Source organism: Camellia sinensis, chromosome 6, assembly GCF_055761805.1.
Source record: "Camellia sinensis isolate YWXY chromosome 6, ASM5576180v1, whole genome shotgun sequence".
Taxonomy (NCBI): Eukaryota; Viridiplantae; Streptophyta; class Magnoliopsida; order Ericales; family Theaceae; genus Camellia; species Camellia sinensis.
The window spans coordinates 173,305,541-173,327,486 of record NC_138966.1 but is presented as its reverse complement, the minus strand read 5'-3'; the positions used below and the strand labels follow the sequence as shown (position 1 = coordinate 173,327,486).

Here is a 21,946-nt window from a genome sequence, read left to right as displayed (position 1 = left end):
TGATTCGTATCTCAAAATTCGTCCGGCTCGAATGGCCCGAACTGCCCAAAACGACTTTTTTTTTTTTTTCATTCTTTCCTTTTCATTCTTTTGAACACAGACAGAGAGGGAAGAGAAGAGGAGAGAGAGACAGAGAGAGAGAGAGAGAAGAAGAAGAAGAGAAGAGGCGATCAACGGTGATGGTCAGTGATGGTGGCGGCGCCCGATCTCCTCTTTCAAATTTTTTTTTTTTTTTAAGTAGATCTAGATCTGAAAAAAAAAATTATTGATGATGATAATGTGTTGATGATGATGATGAAGATGTTGTTGTTGATGTTGATGTTGATGAAGATGTTCCTCTAATCCTCTGAAACTCTGTTTTCCCTCTTCTTCTTCTTTTTTCCCTAAGTAGATTTGGATTTGAAAAAATAAAAATAAAATTTGATGATGATGATGTTGATCAAGATGTTGTTAATGATGATGATGTTGATCAAGATGTTGATGGAGGTGTCCAGCTCCAGCTCCAGTTCCAAAAAAAATGAGAAGATGTTGTTGATGAAAATGCCAAAATGATCATGGGTGATCAGCACTCCAAGTGCTTCAGAAAAAACAAGAAAAGATAAAAAAATAAATAAATAAAACACCAAAACGGCACCGTTTCAGACTCGGGCCATTCGAGCCACATACCTTTCAAGCTACCAAACAGGATTGTTATCCCTGTGTCTACAAATCATATGCATACTTCCTCTAGATTTAGTCTTCATAAAAAGTAAATTAGTGTTATTATATCAAATTTGTGAAGGTATATTTAATTTTGGATAAATTACACTAACCTCCTCTAAAAATTGAAAAAATTACATTTAGCCCTATAAATTTAATATAATTACATTGGATTTTCTTAAGTTTTAATTCACATAATATTTTGTTTTATTTTTATCAATAATTCATTATTTGTAAAAATAAAAAAAGATATCATCATCTATTTTATAATAAAATATTTATTTTACGTTATTTGTTATTGTGTCTTCATACCATCTATATATATTTCAACCTCTTTAACTTTTACTAATTGAGAATTGTTATATGTGAGACTTATTTATAAGTCCTTTTTCAGACACTTATGGTAGGCTAAGTCCTGTGCAATTTCTTATAGAGTCTCAAGTCCTATTTAGATAGGAATGTATTCTACAAGATCCTACATAAATGTAACGTGACGTGACACTTACATAAACGTAACGTGACGTGGCACCTACATAAACGAAACGTAACGTAACGTGACACTTATATAAATGTAACGTAACGTGACACATACATAAACGTAACATAACGTGTCACGTTACGTTTCGCAAACTTAATGAGTTTTTATTTTTTTAAATTGAATGTGAAAATGTTGCTGGTTTATGTTGGTATCACGTTACGTTTCATATAAATATGATCTATGGTAACATTCAATTTCCTATATAGAAAATTGAATGTTGTCATAGATCAAAGATGTTACGTTACGTTTATGTAGGTGTCACGTTACGTTACGTTTATGTAGATATGATCTATGCTAACATTCAATTTTCTATATAGGAAATTGAATGAAAATTGAATGTTGTCATAGATCATAGGTGTCACGTTACGTTTATGTAGGTGTCACGTTACATTACGTTTATGTAAATATGATCTATGGTAACATGCAATTTTCTATATAGGAAATTACATAACGTAATATGATCTATTGCATGTTACCATAGATCATAGGTGTCACATTATGTATAGGTGTCACGTTACGTTTATGTAGGTGTCATATTACGTTACGTTTATATAGATATGATCTATGGTAACATTCAATTTCCTACATATGGTTTTATTATTATTTATGATATTAACAACTAATATTGAGGGTAAATGTCTCAACAAACTTCCCACAGGACTTATGAGAACATAAGTTTTTTAGTAGGACCATATGTAGCATAAGTCTCTCTAATAGGACTTATAAATAATTTTCCCTTAATATAATTATATTAAAATTGTAAAACTTATCGTATTTCTTATAATTCATTATCTTGTTAGGATAAAATACAAATACACCCTTTGGTCCCGTTTATTTCCGATTATAGTGGTCCGGAGTGGACTATTAGTGAGGAATAGGAAAATAATATTATGTGCAAAGTGAGTTCCGAATTTGTAGTCCTCTTCATACTATAAAAGCCCTTGTCAAGCGGATTAAGAGTCTGGATTGAAAGATGGTATTAGAAAATAATTTGTTCGGCTTAGAGTGTTACTAGTCATCTAGGAGACATTCAGTCGGTCAATCAGCCAAGTGCAATTTTATTTTGTTTTTATTTTTACATGTTGGGCAGCACATTTTAAAATAATGTTATTTAATAAATTGTGTTTTTTATTAAGTAAAAACTATGGTTTTTATTTGTTTTATTATTTTATATAAAAATAATTTAACAATCCTTAAACTATCAATTATCATTAAACAAACACAATTTTACTTAATACATTCACTATCAATTCTTTTACTATTAATCGCTTCTATTCTACTTTTAAAAACAAACGTTTGAGATTTGCTTAAGATACAAATTATCTTATAATTTCGAAAATTACAAAAGAAAGAACGTATGTAAAAAAAAAAAAAAAAAAAAAAAAAAGACATTTTTTGGATCCTCCTGTGGTTGGCAAAGTACACAAACACGACTCTGCTACTCTGCTTGTTCTTGATTCTATATGATCATCCTCTTCTCCGCTCGCAATACATTTTCATTCACTCGTTTAACCTTTCGTCACTACACTTCTTCTTCCCCTCTTCTCGACCCATCTCTCTGTCTCCTCCAACTTCTCCAATTCTCGATCGACCATCAATCTCTGAATCTCGCCAAACAGTCCCATGGCCGTGTCTTCCATCTGGGTTTCGACCAACACTCTCTCATTGCAACAAAGCTCATCTCCGCATACTCTCTTTGCAAAAACCCATCTCACGCGCGACACGTTTTCGACTCGGTTCGATTCAAGAATGTGTATTTATGGAACACAATGATTAATGGGTACGCAAGAAATTATCTGTATAATGAGAGTTTTGAATTGTTTAATCGAATGTGCCGAAGTGAGGACTCGCCTGATGATTTCACAGTTTCGACTCTTTCGAAAGTTTGCGGTGAAATCGGAAACTTGTATGCTGGGAAAGCGATTCACGGCGTGTGTATACGAACTGGGTTTGTTTCGGATACTGTTGTTGCCAACTCAATTGTGTCTATGTATTGTAAATGTAAGGATTTTATTGAATCCCGCAAGGTGTTTGACGAAATGCCGCACAGGAATGCCTCTTCTTGGAACGCTCTAATTGCAGGTTTCATGGCTTCTAGGGAGTGTGCTTTTGATAGTTATATATGGGAATTGATTAAATATATGCAGATTGAAAAGTTGAAACCCGACGCATTTACTGTTTCGAGTCTCCTTCCTCTGTGTGGGGGAGATGCTGAGAAATTGAATTATGGAAAGGAGCTTCATTGTTACATTGTAAAGAACGAATTGGATTTGGGTTTGGGTTCAGGTTCTGATGTTCATTTAGGATGTTGCTTGATTGATGTGTATTCAAGAAGCAATAAAATCAATGTGGCTAGACGGATTTTTGACCGCATGAAGTCTAGAAATGTTTTCGCTTGGACAGCTTTGATCAATGGCTACGTACAGAATGGAGCATTCGACGAAGCCCTGGTTCTTTTTCTTGAAATGCAAGTGAGGCATCTAGTAGAACCCAACAAGGTCTCCCTTGTGAGTGTTCTCCCCGCTTGTAGTTCGTTTGCTGGTTTAATGGGTGGGAAACAAATCCATGGATTTGCCATCAGAAAGGAATTGAATGATGAAGTTTCTTTATGCAACGCTCTGATTGATATGTATTCCAAGTGTGGGAGCTTAAATTGTGCAAGACGAGTCTTCAACAATCATTCTTTTCGTAAAGATTCAATATCTTGGAGTTCGATGGTTTTTGGATATGGGTTGCACGGCAAGGGTCAAGAAGCCATTTGTTTGTATGAGGAAATGCTTCAGCTTGGGATTAAACCAGGCGTGATTACAATAGTGGGTGTGCTCTCTGCTTGTGGTAGATCAGGATTGGTAAATGAAGGGCTTGATATTTATAAATCAGTTGTACAAGATTATGGAATTAAACCGACACTGGAGATATGTGCTTGTGTGGTCGATATGTTAGGTCGATCAGGCCAGCTGATGCAAGCATTGGATTTCATCAAGACAATGCCTATGAAACCTGGTCCTAGTGTTTGGGGTGCTCTTCTTAGTTCTTCTCTACTTCATGGGAATTCTGAGATGCGCGATTTGGCTTATAAGTTCCTTACTCAGATAGAACCGGAGAACCCTTCTAATTATGTCTCACTTTCAAACTTATATGCTGCTTCTAAGAAGTGGGATGTTGTGGCTGAAGTGAGAACAATGATGAAAGAAAAACAACTAAGGAAGTTGCCTGGATGCAGTTGGATAACAATTAGTAGCGAAACTCACAGCTTCTATGTTGCTGATAAAATCCATCCTTGTTCTGATAGGATTTATGAAATGCTGCATGAACTCTTTCTAGCAATGAAGGGAGACAATAATTTTGCAGATTATGAATATTTGATGTAGATTTTGGGTATTAGAGGTAATCAGGACATTGCATTGTGCCTAAGTTCTGTAGTGCTACAACGGACGGAGTGGCTTGAAATATTAAGAATATTTGAGAATAAAGAAAATTGACTTATTATCTTTAATTCAAACTGTCATCATCAAAATTAAGGTCAATTATCATCAGGATTGCCTCTAGTCTATAAAAGTGGAACGGGCATGCAGTCTTGCTGTAAGCCTCACCTCAAGTCTCGTTCAAGTGATCTAAATCGTTCATTTTGTAAATTCCTACATATAAATCATAAATCAAACATAAAAAGAATCAAATTAATAGTAGCCACATTATTTCATCATTTTAGTCAAAAATAAACATATAAACTTCATTGTAATTTTAAAATATGCATTGCATTGCACCAAAGGGAGAAAGAAATTGCATTATTAAATGGGTCAAAAGTATTACATATAGATATACAACAACAATCTTACATCCCACAAAGAAAGCATTAACAGCTAGCCTCATAATACAATGATAACAACAAACAAAGATGAGCAGGAAATCTATCCAAGGGTACTTTGGCAAGGAAACCTATATATTTGGTGACTCTGCAGCATATCAATACTACCATAAGATGCCAAACTAAAAAAAGATCTTTGTCATTCACATAATAAAATATTTCCTTGGTATTTTCCTGTCTCTGTACTTCACAAAGCTTCTCCTATGAAATCTTCACAGGATCAAAAATAGTGTATCCACCAACTAATAAATGGTCCGAGAATCTCAATGCTACTCAATTTAACAATGCAAGTTTTTATTGTCAAGGAAATTGTGGATCATGGTGTCAGGTCAAAATTTGCTTCCAGTAGTGAATGAACATGGGCAAGAGAAGACACCTTGTAATCTGGCTTAAATTCCACATCCGCGTATTTGGGAGAATCATACCTCCCTGTTTCGTCAAGCAAGCATGTAAATGCTCCCGCTTGTTTCCCACAAGCAACCTGCAAAGACCAAGTAAAGCATCTTTAATTTACACAGAAGCATGTTTTGATTCAAACAAATTTGACAAAAGAATGTGAAATTAAAAATATATGTACAAAAACAGCACCTCAAAATGAATCAGAAATGTTCTTAACAAATATGGTGCAAATGATGGAGAGAGAAATAGAGCAGAACTCACATCATCTTTAAGGCTATCCCCAACCATCATTACTTCATTAGGTTGAACTTCCCAAACTGAACAGATATGTAACAGTGGAGCTGGATCTGGTTTATAAGGACGAAATTCCCTGCTCAGTGCAGGAGCAAATGTCACCTGTAGCAACGTGCCCATGAAATATGACAAAATTTGTAAGATATTAAATTTATAAATTACTTAAAGATGTTGAACAATCCAAGTACACACTTTTAACGCTACTTGGAACAAAATGTCAAAACACTAAGGTGCCGTTTAGTAACACTTACGTTTTCAGTTTTCTATTTATATTTACAAAAATTTTAAAAACTCAAATAAAAACTTGTTTGGTAAAATTTTTGATTTGTAAATCAGTGGTCTCAGTTTATAAATTTGGCCAAAAAATGAAAACACAAAAAATGTGTTTTCATTTTAAGTTTTCAGTTTTTTTTTTTTTTACCACCCAACACTAGCCACCACCAGCCACCATTGTCTTCCGCCGCCACCACCCACCCCCCCCCCACAACCACTTGCCACCACCACTCGCCACCACCACCCACCACCACCCACCAGCCACCCACTCGCCACCACCGCCCACTCCTCGCCACCGCCACCGCCGCCGCCACCACCCACCACCCATCCACCCACCACCACCCACCACTTGCCACTACCATCTACCGCTCGCCACCTACTTGCCACCACCACCCACCTGCCACCACCATCCACCACCACCACCACCACCAGCCACTTGCCACCTGCCACCCACTCGCCACCACCACCCACCACCACCACCACCACCCACTCGCTACCAACCATCACCCGCCACCGTCACCCACCCACCCACCATCACCACCCACCCGCCACCACTCGCCATCCGCCACCCACCTACCACTACCACCCGCCACCCGCCACCCACCTGCCACTACCACCCACCACCACCACCACCACCACCACCCACTCGCTACCACCCACTACCTGCCACCGTCACCCACCCACCCACTACCACCACCGGCCACCACCACCCACCACCATCCTCTACCCACCTGCCACCACCACCACCCACTTGCTACCACCCACCACCCGCCACCGTCACCCACCACCCGCCACTGTCACCCACCCACCCACCACCACCACCACCAGCTACCCACCACCCACCGTCACCACTTTCCACTACCGCTTTCCGCCACCACTTGCCACCACTTGCCATTTCTCACTCTTTTTTTTTATTTTTAAAATTTTTTAAACATTTTGTCAATTACCAAACGCGTTTGTAGTTTATGTTTTTCTAAAAATAAACAAAAAATAAACAAAAATCAGTTTATAAAATTTTTGTATATATAAACTGAAAACATAAACGTTACCAAACACACCCTAATGTTTTAACACTAGTTTCATTAAAATTGTTTTCTTGGTTGACACATCTATCTTTATATATCTGGAATGTTCATCCCCCAAAATAAGACTTGTTTCAGATCAAAAACAGTTCTAAAACATTCCACATTTTAGTCCAGGCTCTTCATTCACCAGGAGATAGAATGACTAGTTAGTCTATAATAGGTTCCAGTTCGAGAGCACGATAATAAAACCCCCTACAACTAGACAATCCTATTCAACCAAGAACTGTGAATAAAAAATTAAAAAAAAAAGGAAAAGAAAAACAAAACTACAATAAGAAAGGATTATCTAGGTTATAGAAATGGAGTGTCTACAATGCTTCAAGTGCAAGGCAAACATCAAAGCATTTTCATACCTTTTTCATTGTCATCCAGCTCACTGTACAGAACAGGTTTCTCATAAAAATTCATATATTCGTAGAAAATGCAAACAGGTGAATCTAGTTCATAAGTGAAAGATGAGAAAATGAATAAGGAAAAGTAAAGTGCTCCACAAACTTTCATTATCAAGTTGGTTATTGTGGAAGGGAAATGTATGGTCTGATGACAAGCAATCAAAATGTCAACATGAAAGAAGAAAATATCATGAAACTTTATTTATTTTGGCATATGTCATGGAAAAAGAAGTATGACCTATGTGTTTTCTTTGCAGCCTGCGGCTACATAATAATTTTTAATGCAAGATAAAATCATAACACTAGGAATACGATACTTCCCTTACCGTCGATGCAAATAAAAATTTATCAGAAAATAAAGTTAGTAAAGAAACAAATATCATGATATATAGATTATAGATGTGTAACTTCATGTTGAAAACAACCAGCTTTATAGACGTAAACATTCAAAAACTTACCCCAAACCTCGAGTGAAACAAATCAACTGCTGCCTTGACATTCCTAGTGATTAATCCCCTTCTGAGGAAAAGGTAAACCTTCTGTTAACCATAGCTACAAAGAAAAAACTAAGAAAAATATAATACAGAGCAAAAAAAGATTTTAGACCTTACATGGCTTTGGCATACAATTTTTTTTTTTAAAAAATGACACAAAAAAAAAAAGTCATTCTTTCAGCATCCAGTGGGAAGATTCTTAGAATTGATAATTCAAGGAGAAGAAAAAATAGTATGCCTAGCACGTTCATGGTAGTTGCCAGTGGGGGAATTGGCTGATCATTTGCTTATACGTTGTAAACTGATGAACGATATTTGAGCTTTGTCACTATCATTATTTGTAGTTGTAAGGGTAATGACCAAATAAGTGGCCGCTCTTTTTGATAGTTACAGATGGTGCTATTATGGGGGGGAAAAGAAGGTGTGGAATGTGATGTGAAAAAATGAAGCAATGCTCTTTGGATAGAGTGGACACTCAAATTTATAGATGGAAGAGCATTTTTCTGGATTGATGCACAGTTGGTTGCATGGGCGTCAAACCCATACCTTCGTTCATTAATGAAATTTGTAAAGAAGAATTCTTTCCTTTTTTCATTTTTTTTCTTCTAAGGTTCACAGTTGGATATGAAAGTGTGAATGTGTTGTGCCTGTTTTGGCGCCTCTAACACAATACAATTACTTATCACCAAAAAGGGGGAAGAAAATTTAAATTTATCGTTGCAGAAAAAAATAAAAATCAAAGTCCAAGCTCAGGCAACCATAAGTTAGTGACATCTCTAACAAGAAGATAATGTTAAGGACTGAAACATTAGCAAGAAAATTTTACCTAATATTCCTTGAATCAAGAAAACCACAAAGTTCTAATGCACCTGCACCATAATTCACCTATCAAAGAATTAGAGAAATATCTGTAAAGTTCTTGAGACCAAATGAGCCAAAAACTTACCTTTGCACAAAAGATAATTTTTTTAAAGAAGATATATTTTGGGGGAAATTACAAATCAGTGCACATGACAAAAAATAATTACAAACACATGGGGGTTACAACTCTTTTTGTGTGAAAAAACACATCAAGAGTTGCACCCCAAGAAGATTCTCACCCCACTACAAGAAAAGGGGGTAAAAAACACGGAAGCATTAGCGACGGCGCTTGTCCCGTCGCAAAAAATAGTTTTTTGCGACGGCAGCTTAAACCGGCGCAAATGAAGGCTTTAGCGACGGCGTTGTCCCCGTCGGTAATAAAAAATGCACGGATAGAGGAGTAAATGCATCAGTATTAGCAACGGATGTTTTTACCGTCGCCAAAAAAAATGTTTTGAGACGACATACGTTTGCTGTCGCAAATAGTTTACATATTGCGACGGCAAATGTCCGTCGCAAAAAAGTCTAATTTAAACGGCGTCGTTTTATGAACAAAATACTTGCCATTTGCGACGGTGTAAAACCTACCGTCGCAAAAAGTGAAAAAAAAATTTGCCCCCGCTCTTCCCTATTCATCTTGCCGCTCGATCAAAACATAATCCAAATCCCTAAATGTTTGAAACAAATTTTTTTCCCCCAAATCCCTACGAAGCCGAACGGCTGTATTGATCATTTAATCAAATCCCTACGAACGGCGAACGGTGGTGCGGTGGTGCTGCGGCGAGGACGACAGGTACCGGCGGCGAGGACGACAAGTCTTCTCTCTGCGTATGCTCTCTCTCTCTCTCTCTCTCTCTCTCTCTGTATATATATATACAGATCTGTAGATCATCTACGAATGTATATGATATATCTGTATCATCTATATATATATATATATTGATATATATATAAAAATATGTAAATTATATATAAATATATATATACATTATAATTCTAATTACATTGATATTATTCCCAACTTAAAACTAAAATCTGTTTTCATTGTTTTCCAATCATTTTATTTTTTTGAAAATAAATAATAACACTTAATTTGTATATTTAAATAAATAATAATAACATTTATGGAAACACTCATTATTTCCAATCATTTTATTTTTTTGAAAAATAATAAACTTTTAAAAATTCACAACCTATTTTTAGATATTTAAAAAAAAAAAAAAAACTTGTTAACGGGTCTCTTATTTGTGGCCACTTGCTAAAAATGTTGGAAATGAAAATATACATGACTTATAAAAGTGAATGATGTATAATCATTTTTAGCCTGATTAATCAATTGTTTTAGTAGGGGTGTTTACATACTAGTTTAATTTGTTTATGAGATGATCCAAGTACTAAACCTATCCTTAGAGAAATTTTGGAATCATAAATCGTGAAATTTTAGAAATCGAACCAAAACCAAACTGCAAAATTTGTTCAAATCCAGTTTAGTTCCACGATTGAAGAGTTTCAAAAAACTTCATTGGTATACTTCAAATTTCATAATATAATCCAACAAATTTCTCATATTATATACACTAGTTAATCACTAAAGTAATGCAATTCTCAATAATATAAGAAGTGTCCAATAAAAAATAATATGAAAAATTACAAAAAAAAAAAAAAAAAAAAAAAAAAAAACTCAAAGTTGAAGTCTTATAATAAAATAAATCATAAGTGTAATTTTGCTGATACTGTTATTGATGTACCTATCATTTGTTCTGTTTTTCTTCCAGACAACTGTATCGAAAAGTAATCTTCTTGATCATTTGATAAACTTTTGGAAATTTAGGCCGGGACTTGATCCAAGAACTTGAAGCCTTTATTTTTTTGTGGATTTTAAGTTCCAGTCACCACTCTATCGACAGGTAATGGTTCTGTGCTTAATTTGGTTGTACTGTACATCTATCTAGTCTGTGAACTTCATAACCATAGCTAATGCAGTTCTACTATCATTTCATTATATGTAATTTTTGCATTTTCTTTCAAGGAGAGCATATCTTACAATGTTCCCAACATGTAGCGTGTGAGGCATTTAAGTATTTACGTTACCTGGTTGATCTTTGCTGGTGTGTTTGTGGAAGTAATTTGTAGTATGGAAAGTAATTGGGCCTCCATATATATAGATAGAAAAGAAACTTGGACTGGGCTTTCTTATTCTACTTTGTTACATAAGATTATGTATGTGATGTTCAAAATTATAATATACAGAATAATGATCCATCTTTATTAAATAATTTTTTAGACAATATACTTGATTAGTGTGTTTTTGTATAACTCATCTATCAAGTTTATAAATAATGCCACATAGTATTATGGAATACTAATAATTTGGAGAATTCTACCATACACATCCATTTACCATATGCATCATTAGTTATGTCATTTTTTTTTTCTTTAGTTATGATGAATTATCTTCGTTAATTATGATATTATTTTAGTTAAGACTTATAAGATCTTTGGTTGTGCCTCATGTGGTGTTTGGTTATGATTTATTTATTTTTTAAGTTATGACTCAGAAAGTATGAAATTATATCATTTTTTTCTTCAATTAATTGATCTCACGTGTTGTTGTATAAGTATTTCATTTTTTATGTTCTATTAAATCGGTAAATAACTAACTAGGATAAGACTACCTATCTATTTGAGAGAAATTGGATGGATAGGTATCATGGTACATGAATACGTAAGTATTATATTTAGAGTTACTTTGATGAGATATTTTTGTGGATATATACAGATGATGGATAAGAGTTGGATCGATTTGCCAAATAGGATGTCGAGCGAATACATTAATGGGATTGATGAATTCCTTGTGTTTGCCTACACCAATAGGGTTGAAGGTTCGATGATCAGTTGTTCGTGTAGAAAGTGTGAGAATCGATACTATTTTGTACGAGAGGGTGTACGGGAGCATCTGATTTTGAATGGTTTTTTTAAAAAATACAAACATTGGATTAATCATGGGGAATCTTACGTATCTCTGCATGGTAATCGAGAGAATGAAACATTAGCTAATTCAGACATTGGGGATGATATGATTAGAATGATACAAGAGGCTATGGGAAATCCACAAGCCGGTACAAGTGTTGAGGGTGAATTCCTTGTGTTTGCCTACACCAATAGGGTTGAAGGTTCGATGATCAGTTGTCCGTGTAGAAAGTGTGAGAATCGATACTATTTTGTACGACAGGGTGTACGGGAGCATCTGATTTTGAATGGTTTTTTTAAAAAATACAAACATTGGATTAATCATGGGAAATCTTACGTATCTCTGCATGGTAATCGAGAGAATGAAACATTAGCTAATTCAGACATTGGGGATGATATGATTGGAATGATACAAGAGGCTATGGGAAATCCACATGCCGGTACAAGTGTTGAGGGTGATGAACCACAGGGGCCTGATCCCCATGCATTTGAACCCCAGCTCGGTCCAAATGCAGAGACTGCAAAGTATTTCAAACTTCTTCAAGATGCACAAAGTGAATTGTATCCGGGTTGTCAGAAGTTCACATCTTTGTCATTCATTGTTCGACTTCTACATTTGAAGGTGCTTAATCAGTGGACAGACAAGTCTGTTGACATGTTGCTTGAGTTATTGAATGAGGCGTTCTCGTTGGGTGTGAAACTCCCGGACTCATATTATAAAGCTCAAAAGGTCACAACAGATTTGGGCTTCACGTATGAGACGTGGGATGCATGTCCCAACAGTTGCATGTTGTTTCGAAACGAGGACGCCAATCTTGATAAATGTGTCATATGCAATAGTTCTAGATGGAAATCAAATGGTGATGGTGGTTCAAATGGTCCTAACAAAGGTGGCAAACAAATAGCTGCAAAACAGATGAGGTATTTTTCTTTAAAGCCAAGGTTACAGAGGTTGTTTATGTCATCTAAGACGGCCAAGTTCATGAGATGGCATGCAGAGGAACGAACTGATGATGGTGTCTTCAGGCATCCTGCTGACTCCCTTGCATGGAAAGATTTTGACCATCGGAATATGGACTTTAGTAATGATTGCCGAAGTGTATGGCTTGGCTTAGCATATGATGGTTTTAACCCATTCAGGACGATAAATATAGTTCATAGCACTTGGCCTGTTGTGCTCATTCCATACAACTTGCCGCCATGGATGTGCATGAAGCAACCATTTCTAATTTTATCCGTGCTTATTGACGGCCCGAAAGGACCCGGTGACAAGATTGATGTGTATATACAACCATTGATTGAGGAGTTGAAAGAACTATGGAATGAGGGTGTGTCAACATTTGATGCATCAACAAATCAAATGTTTCAAATGCATGCAGCTTTACTGTGGACAATTAGTGATTTTCCTGCATACGCAAACTTGTCAGGATGGAACACTAAAGGCGAATATGCATGTCCTTGTTGCAATAAGAAAACTACATCGTGTTGGTTGAAGCATAGTAGGAAACAATCATACTTGGGTCATCGTAGATTTTTACCTACTGGCCATAAATTCCGGAATGATAAAGTATCATTTGATGGTAGTCGGGAAGTCACACTCAAACCAAAATTGTTGTCTGGAACTGAGATGTTGCTACAATTAGAATCTAAGGGTATTTTAACCCAATAAAAGAGGGATGACCTTAAGGAGAGGCATAGGAGACATGTAGAGAAGGAGAAAGCTGGACATCGGACCCATAGTTGGAAGAAAAAGAGTATCTTTTATGAATTGCCATATTGGGAGCACAATCTAATAAGACACAACCTCAATGTGATGCATATAGAGAAGAATGTTTGTGACAATGTGTTGTGGACAATATTAGGGGTTGCAGGAAAATCGAAGGATGGTGTTAATGCTCGGCGTGATTTACAAGATATGAATATTAGAAAATCCCTACATTTGCAGTTAAGAGGGTCGAATAAAGCCTATTTATCACTAGCACAATTCGCGATGACCAAGGATGAGAAAGATTTGTTCTTGAAAGTGTTGAAGGACGTAAGAGTTCCCGATGGGTATTCATCCAATATATCACGTCGTGTGCGCTTACATGATAGAAGCATTGGGGGTCTTAAGAGCCACGATAGTCATATTCTGATGCAACAACTTATTCCATTGGCTATTCGAAAATTGTTACCGAAGAATGTAATTAAACCCTTGATTGAATTGAGCAATTTCTTTAGACAATTGTGTTCGAAAGTGAATCGTGCGACGGATTTGCAATATATTCAAGATCGTATCGCTATAGCACTTTGTCATCTAGAGAAAATATTTCCTCCGAGTTTTTTTGATATAATGGAGCACTTGCCTATACATCTAGCTGATGAAGCCTTATTGGGTGAAGCGATTCAGTTTCGATGGATGTATCCAATTGAGAGGTATCTTCTTACTTTGAAGCAATACGTGCGTAATAGAGCTCATCCTGAAGGATCAATTGCTAAAGGATATCTTATGGAAGAATGCATGAATTTTTGTGCACAATATCTCAATGATGTGGAAACCAAATCTAGTCGACCCGTGAGGAACTATAGTGGTGCTGATAATTTGGGTCATGCTATTGGTGAAAACACAAGCTTTTATCTTGATAATACTTCTTGGGTACAAGCTCATCAGTACATCTTATTCAATACAAGAACGGTTCAACCATTTACAAAGTAGGTTAAGTCACTCACTCAATATTTTATTATGTTTTATTGAATTTTCAACTAAATTTTTTGTATTGCTAAAATTTCAATCTACACAGCAAACACCTTAAAGTACTTAAGCTCAAAATGCCTCGTGTCGACGATCATCAACTTCGGCGTGAACATTTTGAAACTTTTCACATTTGGTTTAAGGAACATGTATGTATTTAACTCTATAGATTCTAGTTACTTAAGTCGATCTACATTTTAAATTTTACATTTTCGTGTTAAATAGGTCCAAACTTTGCGAAGGACTACTGATGTCATATTTTCTGAAGAGATTATTCTATTGGCAAATGGTCCTCATAACCTAGCAAGGAGGTTCAACGGGTATATACTGAATGGGTTTCAGTATCGAGTAAAGGCCGTGGATGATCGTCGAGCCACACAAAATTGTGGTGTAGCTTTGAAGGCAGATACCATAAGTTATGCTAGTCGAAAAGACAAGAATCCTCGTGTGGGGTCTGTGTACTATTATGGACAATTGACAAATATTGTTGAGATTCGATATTCCAATGAGAAGAAACATGTGTTGTTTAAGTGTGATTGGATTGACAACATTCACGGAAAGAAAGAAGATGTCTTCAATTTCACGTTGGTGAACTTCAATCATTTGTTGTACCGAGATGATCGAATTACCAATGAATCTTTCAACTTGGCGTCCCAAGCAGAGCAAGTTTGGTATGTTGCAGACCCGTTACAACCAGATTAGCAAGTCGTGGTGAAGATGTCTCAAAGAGGTTTATTTGATATGAGTTCGACTGATCCACAAATCGTGCCACACATGAGCCAACAATTAGAAGAAAATATAATGCTTCGTGATGAAGAAGTTGGTTGGGTGAGGGCAGCCGTAGAAGGGGAAACGGTTGATGTTCAAATAGGCTGATATTTAATCAACATTAGTAATTCAATTAAGGCCAATGTTATAGTTAATCATCAATTTCTTAATTTACTTTGTCTTTGTAATTGTATTAGTTCAATTAATGTCATATTATAGTTGATGACAAACCATTGTCTATGTTTCTAATGTCAATTAATGTTATATTGCTTGCAGATTATTATGGGAAGGAAGAGGAAGCCTGATCATCCCCGGCGCATGATGTCTGATGTGCTACATAACAGGACATCAGTAGCACCACCATCAGAGGAGGCATCACATCGGCCACCATCGGAGGGGCCATTAGTGCCACCACCATCAGAGGAACCATTAGTACCACCGTATCGACCACCATCAGTGGCATCACAGCAGCTATCATCATCAACTTATGAGCTATCTGTAGGTATATAAATTTGCTTTGATTTGTATGAAAATTATTTACACATACATTTATTTATGCTCATTATATATAACTTGTTTATTCTCATTGTATTTTGCAGACCCTTCGACTTCTTCACAGCCCACCTCAGGTTTATTTGATATGATTTGTATTCACATTATTTAAATTTGCATTTGTTTATTACCATTGCATATTGTTTATTGTTATTATATCTCGCAGGTCATGTTAGTTCTTCATCAACCTCGATTAGGCGTGGTAGAGGATATGCCAAGGGCATTAAAGAGTGGGGTACTGATAAAAAGCTGGACATACAATTTGATGCAAATTACTGCCCAATAGGAGATAACGTGACCAAGTTAACTACTCAACTTGGCATTATTGTGCAGAATGGTAACATTGTTCCTCTTACTTTTCTTGACTGGAACAATGTGCCTGATGATATTGTTGATGCTATCTGGAAGGATGTGAAGGTAAAAGTATATTTTTGTCCACAAATTCGAATTCCAAATTTGTGTTATACTTAGCCTTAAACTTTGAAATTGTGTTTTATAGGACAATTTGAATATATGTCCAGAGGAGTACAAGCCAATCTGCATGAAAAACTGCAACAGCATATGGAAGAATCACAAGAACAAGATTAAGGCTAAGTATTTCAAGCCTAGAAGTTCTGATCCTAATCTAAAGGATAATGTTCCTATGCACATTGTGCCAAGTCAGTGGGAACAACTTGTGGAGTATTGGCGTACTTCCGATGCTGAGGTATACAAATAAGTTATATTTATGATATGTAAATATACAAATCATATTTACATACTTACATTTGTTAAACCTGTTATAGAAAATTGTAAGTAGGAACGCTAAAAATCGGCGAGCTCACGGCATAGCTCATACCACAGGGCGTACTACTTTCTCTTGGATCCGGCATGAGGTTTACATTTTATTGTTTTATTTTTGTATATAAATAAACATTGTATATTTGCAAATTATTTGGATTCTAATTTTCATATTTCACTTTAGGCAAATTAGTTCCTTAAGAAACTTGAATTCGAGGTGTTAACGCCCCAAAATCACCAAACGGCGTCGGTTTAGCACAAAACTTGGCATACACGACCGCCTAGGCACGAGAGACTTGCGGGAGAAGACGGGGCTCGAATCGGATTCCTGGTTTGGGAGTTAGAGCCGGATTTCACTTTAAGCAAACTAGTTCCTTAAAAAATTTGAATTCGAGGTGTTAACGCCCCAAAATCACCAAACGGCGTCGGTTTAGCACGAAACTTGGCACACACGACCACCTAGGCACGAGAGACTTGTGGGAGAAGACGGGGCTCGAATCGGGTTCCCGATTTGGGAGTTAGAGTCGGATTTCACTTTAGGCAAATTAGTTCCTTAAGAAACTTGAATTCGAGGAGTTAAGGCCCCAAAATCACCAAACCGCATCGGTTTAGCGCGAAACTTGGCACACACGACCTCCTAGGCACGAGAGACTTGTGGGAGAAGACAGGGCTCGAATCGGGTTCCCAGTTTGGGAGTTGGAGTTGGAGTCGGATTTCACTTTAGGCAAATTAGTTCCTTAAGAAATTTGAATTCGAGGTGTTAACGCCCAAAATCACCAAACGGCGTCGGTTTAGCACGAAACTTGGCACACACGACCGCCTAGGCACGAGAGACTTGTGGGAGAAGACGAGGCTCGAATCGGGTTTCCGGTTTGGGAGTTAGAGCCGGATTTCACTTTAGGCAAACTAGTTCCTTAAGAAACTTGAATTCGAGGTGTTAACGCTCTAAAATCACCAAACGGCGTCGGTTTAGCACGAAACTTGGCACACACGACCGCTTAGGCACGAGAGACTTGTGGGAGAAGACGGGGCTCGAATCGGGTTTCCGGTTTGGGAGTTAGAGCCGGATTTCACTTTAGACAAACTACTTCCTTAAGAAACTTGAATTCGAGGCGTTAAGCCCCAAAATCACCAAACGACGTCGGTTTAGCACGAAACTTGGCACACACGACCGCCTAGGCACGATAGACTTGTGGGAGAAGACGGAACTCGAATCGGGTTCCCGGTTTGGGAGTTAGAGTCGGATTTCGGTCTAGTCAAAATTATATACTAAACTATCTTTCTAATTATATAGTAGTCAATTTTTTTTTATATTTTTCTGTAATTAAAATATTAACACCATTATATGGTTATTAATTATTTTTATCTTGTTTTTTTCAGATATTTCCTGAGTAGCAGTTTGCTTCTTGTGAAATGCGGGCGTATAAAGATTATGACCAACTTTTATTTTTGTAACCCACGAAAGAATCAAGACGAAAACTTTTGGTTTTGATTTTGATTTTGATTTATATTATTTAAATTTGTGAACAACATTATGTATGTATTATGCGACATTATGTAGTGGCATAATTTTTATTGTTATGAATTTTTATTTATGTATTGTTATGAATGGAACAACATTATGAATTTTCATTATTTGTCAACTTTTGTTTATGTATGTATTTATATTATTATGTAATTTTTGGATTTTTTTTATTGTTATTTTTCATTTAATACAGGTTATTTTAATTTTTTTAATAATTTCCCAACAGGTTTTTTTTTTTTTTTTTTTTTTTGAGACGGCATACCACCCGTCGCAAAAAAAATTGTATGAGGCTTTTGCGACGGCACCCATACTGTCGCAAAAGCTATGGAATGTAATTGAAAAATAAACCTTTAGCGACAGCTCAGATTGCCGTCGTCAATAGTTATCCGCTACGACTCTTTTAGCGATGGTATTCTTGCCGTCTCAAAAAACCCATTTTAGCGACGGAAATACTGTACCGTCGCAAAAACTCAGATTTTCTTCACTTATTGGCGACAGAAAATTGCCGTCACAAAAAAAGGCACTCTCCCGTCGCAAAAAACAATGGCGACGGCACATACCGTCGCTAAAGCCCTTTTGCAACCCCCTTTGTCGCGACCCCCACTTGCCGTCGCAAAAAACCAAATTACCATCACAAAAAGTATTAGCGACGGCGTATGGGGCATTTGCGACGGCGTTTTGCCGTCGCAAAAAACACTTTTTTTTGTAGTGCCCTTTAGAAAATATTTGCCCCACTCCCCACTTTATGGTCAATTTCCCCTATATTTTACTAGGAAGACTGAAACTAAAACCCCAACCTCCCAACAACTTACTTCTTGAGTTCCTGTATTAATTTAAAGTACATGTGCTCTTAAACTTGAAACCACTTCAGTACAGATCAGAGAAGTATTTCAATAGAATAGTTGAACATCAGAGACATCCCCAATTGATGTTTCTTCTTAATAAACTTTTACTTATCAACAAAAGGGGAAAAAAATATAAATGTAATATACATAATGATATGCAATGTAAATTATCAAATACAACAAATCAATTTTAATATACCAATTGTTTAAAAAAATTGAAACTTTGAGTTAAACTTAAAACCTATCTTACAAAAAGGGATCACAGTAATCGATGTTTTTAAAAATAAAAAATGGGTCGAAACAGGTATGAAATGATTTCCTAATGCAGAGGATAAAGCCAATAATATGATAATTGATAATTCCATTTGCAACACAAACCTGCACTTGCTTAATATTTGCTCAATAAAGGCAATGTAGATTCATGTAATTGAAGTCATTTAAAAAATCTATGACGGAGATGTTCAAAAAGAAATTAGTATTCAGATATATAAGCAAATTGTATCCAAATACACGACCAAAATTCATGATACTGGAAAAAGTGGCAAACCGGGCATAATCTGAAGGCGATCGAGACCCTGGCGCTCGAAATCGGCGATAGTTTCGTAAGCGGTGTGTTGCTTATCGGGGCTCCAATTCTCAATGTGATTCAATATATCGATTCCCGAAGGGCACTTGGATTTGATAGCTAAGTAATCTTGTTCGCCGAGGACGGCTCTGTACATTGCCTGGAAATCGATGGCTGGGACAGTTAGGGTTCCGTCCATGTCGAATACGACGCCTCTCAGCCGGGACTTAGGGCTGAGGGAGGCGGTGACGGAGGATAGGGTGGTGGCCATGGAGGAAAATGACCTAATGGGGTTGTTGAAGAAGAAGAGAGCTCTGGAGATGGAGAAGGAGATGAACAGTCGCATTATATTGGATGGATCGACAGTGAGTGTGCGTACGTGTTTGATTTGGATTTGGAGACACAACCACCGATGAATTCCCCGCAAGAATTTTTTTTTTTTTTTTTTTTTTTTTAGATTACCGGAAAATCCTCCCTCCTCTCCCGCAAGCCCAAGGCAACACCCTTTTGTAGAGATCAACAAAGTGTCATGTTAGCAACGCGCAAGTCCAAGGCAACACCCTTTTGTAGAGATCATCAAAGTGTCATGTTAGCAACGCCCTTTTGTAGAGATCAGTAAGGTGTCATGTTAGCTGTTCCAATCAAGAATATTATAACTTGGGAACTTACCCCGACCTCCCAATACAAGCTCTGCTTAAGTCATGACTCGCACAGCGGGGAGCATTGAACCCACACCAAGTACTGGTTAGACAACTTAAGGTCCAACCTCTTAACCAACTGTGCTACGTCCAAGAGATTGACGAGATTTGAACTCAAGTTATTATCCAATATAACTAACATCTACAAGATTTGAGAAATTTTTAAGTGCAAATACGTGTCATGTAATATCTTTCTCTTCTCTTATTGGTTGAGAGGGTGGAGGTTATATTTATGTGCTAGGTGATGAGAAGATAACATAGAAGGTCATGATTTTTTTGATTGATTGAAAGCACCACGTAACATTCCACATGATACCCTATCTGCACCCAATAACTTTTCACAAGGTTTAATAAATAAATAAAAAAAAAGTAGATTACACTTACCTCCCCTTAAATTTTTAACAATTACAAATTTGTTTTATAGTTTCAATAATTATTAAAACTATTCTTACTTTTTAAAACTATTATTAAAAGTTTCTCACTTTAATCTTCTGTTAATTTATTTAACAGAATATAATGATGTCCTGTTAACATCATGTACTATGAGTAAAAAATTACAAGATTACCCTTATATATTCAAATAGTTAATTTCACTCACATCCCTAGATTTTACAAAAAATCAATAAAGACTCATATATTATTTTATTTTAGGGCAAATTACATATACACCCCTCCAGGTTTGGTTAAATTACAGATACCCCCCTGAGGTTTCAGAAATTACATCCCGCCCCCTGAGGTTTGTATTTTCATAACAATTTACCCCCTGAGGTTTATATTTCATAACAAATTACCCCCTAATTTCTTATGCAAATATAGCATTCAGGGGGGAATTCGTAATTTCTCAAACCTCAGGGGGGTATCTGTAATTTTGTCAAACCTGGAGGGGTGTATATGTAATTTGCCCATTATTTTAATAATGTTAGTGAACAAAATTATTAAATTCTATATAATATTTTTTTAAAAAAAAATCTAAATTGTTAAGACAAAAAAAAAGAGCTAATAAATTGATTATCATTAAACCTTATACTACTAGATTAAATACAATCATTTATTTAAAATTACGAAACAAAGTATAAAATATGTTTTATTTTTTGAAAAGACCACCAATTTTATAAATAATTATTTTGAGAAATTAGAGTTTGAATAAAAATTTTAAAATACATATAGATATTTGATTTTTTTTTCCCATATGAAAAATACATATTTTGAGAAATTATCCATCTCTTTCCATTTTCTTTATTTTATTTCTTTCATTTTTCTTTCTATTTATTTTCTCATGCATTTTTTTATAATGTCACTACATTCATATTATTATTATTACTTGTTCTCTTCTCAAATTTTTAATCATTTTTTCTCCTTCGTCAATATTAACTAGTATAGCCCAATTTCATAGCAACTTATGAAACATGAATTTTTCTTTTGTTTTGTAAATATATTTGTGTATTAAATTTTTTTTAAGAAAAATAAAAAAGTTTATATTTATAATAAAAAAATTGACTTATAAAAATTACCAAATGTTACCTCATAAATATATATAAAAAAAATTATCATTTTATCTTTTCACAATCCTATAATTCTCAAATTTTAATTATCATTAAAAAAATAAGTCAAT

The 21,946-nt window shown here is 35.9% G+C and overlaps 2 protein-coding genes across 2 annotated transcripts; one reads left to right on the top strand and one right to left on the bottom strand.

Moving 5' to 3' along the window:
• Positions 1-2,559: 2,559 nt before the first annotated feature.
• Positions 2,560-4,733, top strand: LOC114262466 (putative pentatricopeptide repeat-containing protein At3g23330). Its single transcript, XM_028202832.2, has one exon. The coding sequence runs from the start codon at positions 2,701-2,703 to the stop codon at positions 4,606-4,608; it is 1,908 nt and encodes a 635-aa protein (XP_028058633.2). The 5' UTR covers positions 2,560-2,700; the 3' UTR covers positions 4,609-4,733.
• Positions 4,734-4,995: 262 nt separating this feature from the next.
• Positions 4,996-20,164, bottom strand: LOC114262475 (Haloacid dehalogenase-like hydrolase (HAD) superfamily protein). The gene is made up of 5 exons (XM_028202838.2): positions 19,619-20,164; positions 8,866-8,908; positions 8,004-8,064; positions 5,763-5,897; positions 4,996-5,583 (listed from the first exon to the last, which is right to left on the bottom strand). The coding sequence occupies exons 1-5, from the start codon at positions 19,980-19,982 to the stop codon at positions 5,419-5,421; spliced, it is 768 nt and encodes a 255-aa protein (XP_028058639.1). The 5' UTR covers positions 19,983-20,164; the 3' UTR covers positions 4,996-5,418.
• Between the last annotated feature and the right edge of the window lie 1,782 nt (positions 20,165-21,946).